The 9,465-nt window shown below is 39.1% G+C and overlaps 1 protein-coding gene across 2 annotated transcripts in view; it reads right to left on the bottom strand.

Annotated features, from left to right (window-relative positions):
- The window catches only part of SRP54 (signal recognition particle 54kDa), a 12,303-nt gene extending 5,886 nt beyond the window's left edge, over positions 1-6,417 (bottom strand). Inside the window, exons 1-7 of one of the 2 annotated variants that reach the window (XM_010183618.1) lie at positions 6,309-6,417; positions 4,851-4,942; positions 4,210-4,294; positions 3,208-3,312; positions 1,908-1,974; positions 1,766-1,823; positions 231-381 (exon numbers count right to left, since the gene is read on the bottom strand). In XM_010183618.1, the coding sequence (XP_010181920.1) occupies positions 231-381; positions 1,766-1,823; positions 1,908-1,974; positions 3,208-3,312; positions 4,210-4,294; positions 4,851-4,942; positions 6,309-6,386 (636 nt within the window). In that variant the 5' untranslated portion in view covers positions 6,387-6,417. The remainder of the gene's footprint in view (positions 1-230; positions 382-1,765; positions 1,824-1,907; positions 1,975-3,207; positions 3,313-4,209; positions 4,295-4,850; positions 4,943-6,308) is intronic. The other variant, XM_010183625.1, reaches the window with a different exon arrangement.
- Between the last annotated feature and the right edge of the window lie 3,048 nt (positions 6,418-9,465).

Raw genomic sequence — 9,465 nt, 5'->3', positions numbered from 1 at the left:
TTCTAGTTATGTGCAAGCATCCTTGAATTACAGATAGAAGAATTAAAACTGACAACTATCGAGCACTGATCATTCAGCTCTTGTTTATTCATCTGTTTGTAACTTCTAATATCTTCTCTTAAAAGTGCTGATGCACTCCAGAGGAGCAAAATCCACACACAAGATAAACGTAAATGGATTGTAGTCAAATTACTGTAACAGAAATTATTCTGTTTCTTGAAACTACTCACTATGGCATTAGCAACTTGTAACATCTCTTCAAACAAAGAGTCTTCCTGTTTGTGACGTCCACTTGTATCCACAATGATTATTTCAAAATTTTCATTCTTAAATTTCTCAACACCTTCTGAGGCAATAATTACAGGATCCATTTCTGTATAACTGAACACAAAAAGAAACATTATATATTGTCCTGATTTGAGCTAAATAGAACTAATTTTCTATTTAGTGATTTTACTTTTCAGCTCAGTCTCTAAGTGGCTGAACTTGCTGAAACTAGCAGCATGTTTTTCCAGACAGTGTGGTAATGTTCAAAGCCACTGTCTCACCATGGGTGCCATGTCTGCACCTACAGAGCAGGGAAGTGGACCCAGAACTGACCAACGAGGTATTCCACGCCACATTCGTCATACTCAGTATAAAGCCAAGGGATCACGAGGGTCTCGACCCTTCCATCTTGGACTCTTCCTTCTGTCTTAACCCCTTCAATGGCCAAAGTCCGAGCAGAACCCTGCTAGTTCATCTGCCTCTGATCCTGATCCGTGTGTTCCTGCATCCTGCTCCCACTGCTGCTGGGTCCGGACTGGGACTTTTCCAGTGCCCTGCTCTGCAGAGCCTCTGGTGACGTAATCATCATTGGTGGGGAGTGGGCAGGGGAGAATTTTATATTGGTTTTGTATATATTTGTACATACCTGTATATATTTCATTATTTTCCTATTTACATTATTATCCTGTAGTATTAGTATTATTGTTTCATTAAATCTGTTTTATTTTTCAACCCATAAAGTCTCTCTCCCTTTATTCCTTTATTCTCTTTTCTCTTCCCTTCTGGGGAAGGAAGAGGGTTTAATAGAAAAGAAAGTGTCTGTATATATGTGTGTATATGTGTGTGTATATATATATATATCTGTAAAACTTTGTTCCCAAAGAAACTAACTCAAACTTTAATTACGTTACTGTAAAGTTAACTGTAAATCTACCTGGATTACAAGATGGACTTCCTCTGATGCCAAGCAAAGAGTAATAAGCAAAAAATATGCCCTCCTAAGTAATTTGCCCTTACTATTCCATGATCTGAAGCACAAAGGACTGTCTCACCTGCTGAAGACCGCACTAAATTCTACTTCTCTGAAATAAGATTTAACTAAGCACCCAGACAGTACACCTGCAATGACAAATGACACTTAAGGGAAAGTTATTTACTTCTTTAGGTTCACTGCTGCCCCTACCTGACAACAAAAAATAAGGGTCATAATCATATCCTTTGATCTGTAAGGATATTTCCTGAAAATCTGAATGTGTTCAGTAAAGGAACATAACTACTATATGCTATGAGAACATTACAGGGAGTTATTCCCATTTGCCTGATCTCTTCTTACATTATCCCTACTTGCTACTACTGGCAGACAGTATACTCAGCTAGGCAGAATTTTCATCTGATCAGATCAAGTATCATAATAAAACCTATGTAATTAGGCAACACTGAATGAGATATTCAATAAGGAGTTGAATGATTCTCCTAGCTGATTCTGAAAGATTCTTACCTCCCATAAAAGGGGATTCTTGCTTTTGTGGCATTCTGCTTTAACTGGTCAAAAGCACCTGTAAGACAGGTATAGTCCGGAGATTATTAAAAAAATAAGTATTTTAGTTATTAAAGAACCACAACATTAAAGACTGTATTACCTGCTCTGTACGTGTCTGCACATATTAAACATGTCTTCCAACCTTTCCTCTGATAGAAGTATGCTAACTGAAAAGAAATCCAGAACAAGTTGTTATACCAGAAACCCAATAGAAAGCATGACACTAACAGTTCACAAGTCACTGAAGTACATACAGAGGACAGAGTCAAGACAGCCTTCTTATAACTGAGACCACTCTGTAACACTATGCAAGTATCAAATGTTAGCATCTCCATTACTTAGAAAAGTGTGTTATACAAATAATTATCAATGGCAAGATGAAAACAGCTGCCTGACTCTGCTTACAACTTCAGTTTCATGAGGTAGGAATGACTACAAATAATTCCAGTTTCCATTTTACTAACCCCTGGATTTTGCTGTAAATACTGCAGATAGGACTAGCTTTTAGAAACTACCCAAAGCAGTAAGTACTTCAGTATTAACTACTGTAATGTCTAAAACTTGTACAGCTCTTTGTTTCTGTACTTTCAGAAGAACAAAGGTATTTCCATTGCAAGGTCATGTTTTGAAGCAATGGATGGAATCCTTCCTTTCTTGTAACGCTCAGCTTCACTCACACAATGTACACTTATAGAATATTTGACTAACCAAAGACAGACTTCCAAAATATAGTTTGCCTACAGAAGCACTAGGAAAGTCTTACAAAATCAGAGCAGTGATATACTCAGTGTAGCCTACGCATGAATCTCAGAAGCAGATGACTAAAAAACCAAAGATGCATCAGTCTTTTTCCATATGATAATTTTTCCTCTCAGCAACTATTATAAACAGGTTAAGTGTTGATTCAGAGCACTCTTTTTTTTAGCCTTAAAATACAAATCTGAATTTCCTCAATGAATTTGGGGCTGGAAGAGGTTTCACCCACCCACTCATACCTCAATGTGATATCTAACACAGAGGCAAACTTCCACTGCTTCCCCTGAACAGGTGATTGAGTGATACAGGTTCCATTCATAGTATGGTCTTAAACCCAGAAAGCAAGCAATAGAAAGAATCCTTGTTATCCATATGAAGTCCTGTTTCATCAAAACTTTATTAAAAATATATTAAAGGAAATCCTACAAGCCATAATTTGTCCTAAAAGAATATTAGTCTGGACATTCATCTCATCTCAGAAACTCCTCAGCCAAAGTATCTCCACACTGTAATCAGTTAGTACTTTCCTACTAACAGAAACACAGACCACAAGTAAATCCTGCCAAAGGATTCCAGTGACCAATCCCACTTCTGCCAAGAAAAACAAAACCAAACACAAACCACACAGATTCAGTGCAAGTTACCTTTGAACAGGTCGTTGTTTTACCGCTTCCTTGCAAACCAACAAACATTATAATATTCTGTTTTCCTTTGGTAGGTGTCCATGCTTTGACTCCAGGATCTACAAGCTATAAAACAAAGTATAATATATGTTGCAGAACTGAATTTCAGAAGCACAGAACAGTCAGTGTCAGTCATGCAAGGTGCCTGGTTTTACATTCAATGGAGCAAACCATTTTTTGCATATTCTAGTCTTAATTTGGTGCAGATGCTTGCTGATTTACAGTGAACAGTAACAACCTGTGCAAGCTATCTATAGCATATAGTGTTCTGTGTAATAACTCCCTAAGAGTAAGTGTTATCTCTTGCTAACACCAAGCACCAAAGTCAGGGTGGCCTGCATATATGGCACAATTATAACAAGCAACACAAACTTAACCTTCACACCACCATCACTGCTCCAGATGGACCTCTTCTGGTGAGAATCCTATAGTATAGAAGCCTCTTTAGGGTTGTTGCCTTACTTCTTGAATGAGTAGAAGGTACATACATTCCCGAGAGCCATCATATGGGTGGGCACAGATGACAGAAGAGGACAGGATATGGATACCCAGGTGCTTACTTGACCAAGCAGGCAGACTAAAGAAGTGTTGCCATGAGCTGCTGGATTATTTAACACTTTTTCAAAGGCTTATAAGTAGTTTGAACCAATCTTCATTAGGATAGAAAAGGTGTGTTTCTGGGACAACCAAATACAATCTCAAAGCTAATAGTAATTTACCCTTGTCTTTAAATTTCAACTGGAGTGTAAGAACAGCTGAACTTGAAGCTTAAATCAAAGTCAGATGACCAGGAAGTAGCTCCAATCAGACAAGTACTGTTTTGCACTAGTAAGGAGCCTTACAACACAAAACCTAACCATAGGCACCACACAATAACCTTAAAGCTTGGTTTGCTACCGTACTGCTTCCACAGCTCAGGCTGTACAAGAAAAGTGATGCAATACAGAATTATGTAAACCCTACCTTAACAAGTTCCTTAAAGACAGCATGCTGAATCATTTTTCTTTTGTTAAGGCCAGATGCCATTTCTTCAAGATCAATTGCAGACCTGAGTTAGGAAAACCATGAAACACTAGCATAACTTAAAGCATCACTTTAACTTAGTAATAAATGAAGTCTCTGCAACTGGAACAGCACCCTGATTTGGCCTGAGTTTTCAGATAGGATGTATTTAAGAAACATGGAGACACTACTTCTGTATGCAAGACAAACAGTTCTCAAGTGCTTGCATCTACTTGTATTACACATCTGAAAATAGCCAAGGTAACAGTACTGGTCATATACATAGATCTATTTATATCCATCACAGAACATGTGAAGATGAGGTGTCTAGGAAGTAACAAAGAACTTGTTTATTATACCACTCAACTAATGACAGCAACACAGTATTTGGAAACAGGACTGTAACAGCAATAGCTGGCTAAACCTGGTGCAGATTCTTTTGATGGAACTGGCTAGATATGTAGTTAAAACTATTTTCTTGTTCAATGTTAACTGAGTGTGTCTTAGAAAATCAAAGTTAGAAGCCAGTTATTCTTCTGTAACCTCAAATGACAACTTTTACAGACATCAGAAGTTAAATGCGTTTTGATTATTTCACTTACTTGACATTTTCTCTGAGTTGCTTCACAAGTTTAATATTAACATCAGCTTCCAGTAATGCTGTACATACTTCTTTTAACATAGCATTTAAAACCTTTGGAGCATAAAAAAATGGTTTTATAATACACAGTATCAATTAGGCCCATATTAGTTCAATATGAATGCGCATTTATGCTATAACCAAGGCTTTTACAAGTCAAATGCATGCAGTCTGCCACATTTAAAAAAAGTCTATGCATTTGTTCCTACATAAATACAATATAAATTTAAAAGGGTAATACTGGAAAAGAAGAGTCCTAAATTTGCAATATGCATTTTATAACAAAGTAACACAGAACATTTCCTATTGCATTAAGGACAACAGCAGCTTGTATGGTAATGAGACTTCCTAAACTTCCCTGCTGGGAAATTTCCCTAGAGTCAGCTGTAACAAAGCCACAGATGAATCTCTTAACACAACACAACCCCTGTAAATAAAAGTTTTCCTTAAATACAAGATGGACACACTGCTATCTGCATTCTCAGCAGACACTGGGATGCTGCTCTGGCATTTTAGGCAAACAGGTACGTCCGTCAGCAACCCAGTTCAGTAGTTTTAAGACTTTTCAAACTGAAAAGATTTTCTGAAAGTAACACCCACATAAATGGCCTCATTTGCACAGTTTGAGCTTTTGCAGGAAAAAAGTTTGTCTCCCAGCTGAAGATTTGTTAAAACCTTTCCTCTATGCACAAGTTCCACCCCTAAAATTCCCAATAAGCCTACTTTTTAAGTTACCTTATGGCACTTGTCTGCCTATTTGAAAAAAGTTTCTAGAGACTTATTCACTCAGAGGCACTTTTAAACCACCACATCAATTAACTTTCCATCTCACTTTTCAGTCCATATAACAGAAAACGTCCATTTAGAATTTCTAATTCTTAACTAAAAAAAGTACAGACTATACCAAGTCAAACAGTTTCCAGAACCACACACTGTAAAGGCAGCGAACGTGACAATCCTCACATTTCAGACAGGAAAGTTTACACTGAAAGCTATCTGTTCTTCTACACTTCAGTTTCTAGCAGCCTAGTACACCTCTCCATAGCCTAGCTGTGCACACACAAATCAGAGCACTCTACGTAGTGTCACAGCCTGTCTCCCATTCGAACTTCAGCACATATTGCCTCCTCCAGCATTCACCTCCTCAGAACACCAATCTCCATAAGCATGGCCAGCACTCAAGGACCCTTTGACCATGGGACCCACTATGCCCAAGGTGATTGTACACACCTAAGTCTGGTTCTAAGTTTTGGCAGTACTTTCAGGGGCTTAAAACCTCTAGTCAGAAACCTTACTTGAAGGAAGAAGAGAGCCTCAGGATAACATCAACCTACTTCAAGCTTCTGGTGAGTCTTTGAGACCTTTTTCTCAGAACTCTACTTTCTAAATGTTAGTGCCATCACATATGCACTTTACATACCTCTTCATTGATAATCGTAGCATTGCTCAGTGAGCGTAATGCTGAAGTTATTTTTCTTCCAAGGTCTGCTAGAACCATTTTGGCGGCTTCAAGTACAACTCAGAAGAATCTGGAAAATTAAAAAAGAATTAAATTTAGACTAGTTGAAGCTACACCTTCACGAATTAATTATTCCAGTATCTTTTGGGTTAAGAAGCCTGCAATGCACTCCAGAAGGCTAGCAAGTTTTACTTTTGCTATAATTATTTTTAGCAAATATTGGCCTGAAGTTAATTTTAGGCTATCCTGACGACCTATTTAAAAACAGAGATACCATACTGCAATTAGGAAAGATTTCACTCTCTGGAATATTTGTGCATTGAATTCACCATAAAAAACCAGTCCAGACAGACTTCTAGAACAAATGCTGACTGCTTTTTACCTTCTTACCAGCGATGTGCTACATGACAGAATAAAATCAAGCAGAACAGCCTAGAAGCTCTCATCCTGCAAAGGCAGCATGATCAGAAGAAAATATTTTGCTAGCAAAATTGAACATTGATTGGTTCTGTTTTATCTACCTCACCTTAAGTCAAACTGATGTTCCCATTTCAGTAATCCTACAAACATACCTGCATTTTAATACTCAATATTCAGGTTATATTTAGTCTGGTTTTCCTATACAACTATTAATATTTTTGTTCACTACAGTCACAAATCTTACATATAAGCCTAAGGGATACTGCAACTTATAGTTAGGAAACCATAAAGAGGTTAATTTCTGAAGGACACACAGTCTAGTCAACATGCTAAACCACTCCACCTCCTCCTATACAAGGTAGCAAGATGTTCAGGACTTCCACCCCTCAAATGAGTAGAGAAGAAAACAGACAAGAAAGGCTGTACCACTTAGTCAAATGAAGAATACATCAGTAGCTACATTCTTATTTTATTTAAGAGAGAGAGCTCCAACCTAGGTAAGATAGAAAGAACCTCATATATACACTGAGATTTACTAGCTGCACAGGCCCCAAAAAGCAAGGCTTATGATGTGTATCAAAATAAGTACAAAGATATACCCCAAAGTAGATAAAAGAAGTACCTCATGTAAGTCAAACTGCTGACTGCTCTGCCTAATTGAGAGTCAATATTGTCACAGAGTTGGCAGGTTAAAAAAAACCAATCCCACCACTACTGAGGCCACAACACAGAACAGTCTCCAGAAGTTTCAGAAAACAGAAGATAAGTAAATTCAGCCTAAGTACAGGCCTCACATGTAGGAAGTGATGCAAATAAATACATCTACACATTTTAGATTTAATGTACATTGTATGTACAGGCAATTCCAAAGTGACATACGTTACCATGCCTTCTCAGTATTTCATTTACAAAATTAGTCTATGCTGCCCAAGGAACTCTGCCTGTAAAACATGTGCAGATCAGTACACTCACAGATATGGATGTCCATCTTATTTTGCTGGAAGAGGACTTCTACATAACATCTGAAGTGGGAAGATTCCAAGTTTCCCTTATGAGGCATACAAGATATTCTTGCAGAAGTATTCTGCAAAGCTATCATCATCAGTATGATCTACCACAGGGTGTCAGCAGAACAGATGTTCAAAGTGTTTTTCAAGCTTGTTTCCCATTAAAAAAAAAATCACAATAATGCAAAAAACCCTTTAAAATAGCATTGCATATCAGCAAACTTAGAGTTTCTAAAGCTGCAGCCATGGACAAAATTTAACAAGAACACTTGAATAGAATGGCTAAGAAATGTGACAGAAAGACCAACAAACAGCAGCCAGGCAAATACTCAATATTTAAAGTCAGCTTCCAGAGTTCCACAGACCTCCAAATACAGAAAGATAATTATGTCCTAATAAATGAGTGCTTCCACTGCAGAACTTCCAACAGCCTCACAATAACGCAAACACTACGCTAAAGGGATGAGTTTAAACACTTTAAAACAACTGCTTTCTCTAGCACATTAAGGATTTAGAAGCCATCGGAATTACTAAGGGATGCCAAGCACAGAAGTGAATGTAACTTCTCACATACAGTGCATTCAAGTTGTGAGCCACGCTACAGGCAAAAGGACACATAAGCTGCCTTAGCAGGTAGCCAGCTTGGGTTGGCAGGTAGCCAGAAGGGCATTAGCAGTGTCTGCACTGCAGAATGCGTATGTGCTGTGTTCAGAGCACCTGCAGTTCTGGAAGAGCCTTTTTAGCTTTGGTGCAGCACTCCACAAAAGCACTGAACAGGTTTAAACCTGGCAGGGCCCCACAGTAAACAAGCCAGGCTGTAGAAAGCAAGCAACATGTCGAGCAAGGCCATGCACAGTCTGAGCTGCCTTCAGGTGAAACAGCCTGGGCACCTCTGTACTGAGCTCCCAGGTCACTGTTCCACTGCACAGAGTCTCAAAACATCTTCACTTGCTGCTGAAAGGCAGGCATTTCAGGAATAAAAGGGTGGCAGAAACAGTGGGGTTTCTATTAAGCTGTAGCAAAACAGCAGTGAAACAAGTCTGAAGAGACAGACTGCCTATCCCAGCCCATCCATCCAGTATAAACCACTAACTGAAGTTTGTCTAGCTAAACTAGCAGTCATATTTAATGCAGGGAACTTTAAAAAGATAACAGCTTTAGCAGATAACAGCTGTTTAGAAAATAACACGCAAAAGGAATTCTTAGTTTGTACAATAAAGTTATACAAAATACACACATATATGGGTTAAGCTCCACTGAAAAGCTAACACTAGAACTGAAAAAAAGGGCTGATTCACAGATGGAAATAGCTCGAGCTACTGCAGCAACACTCAACCCCAACTTACTGGCTTCCAGCTTCTAAAATTACCTGACAGAAGGACAGGAAGGCACCGGTTACTTTGCTTATGGCCTGAAGCCCTCGTTTTCAAGAAAAAGGAATTAAAAAAAAGAAAGTACAGCCTTAAAGCTGTGCCTGGCCCCTGCCTTCGCCCTTGTGCATCCAGAGACGGCCACAGCCAGCGGCGAGACACCGGGCTGGACAAGGGCCCTCCCGGTGACGCGGACGACTGAGGCTCGCCCAGAAGCCGCGGAGTTCCGCTCCCTCGAAGCCAGGGCGGCACAGCCAAGCAGCGGTGCTGCAAACTGGAGGCCCCTGCCCGGCCCGGCCGCAGCCCTACCCTCTTGTAGCC

Source organism: Mesitornis unicolor, unplaced genomic scaffold (genome assembly GCF_000695765.1).
Source record: "Mesitornis unicolor isolate BGI_N332 unplaced genomic scaffold, ASM69576v1 scaffold43560, whole genome shotgun sequence".
NCBI lineage: Eukaryota > Metazoa > Chordata > Aves > Mesitornithiformes > Mesitornithidae > Mesitornis > Mesitornis unicolor.
The sequence above is the reverse complement of the archived record's forward strand: the minus strand, read 5'-3'. Positions and strand labels throughout refer to the sequence as shown.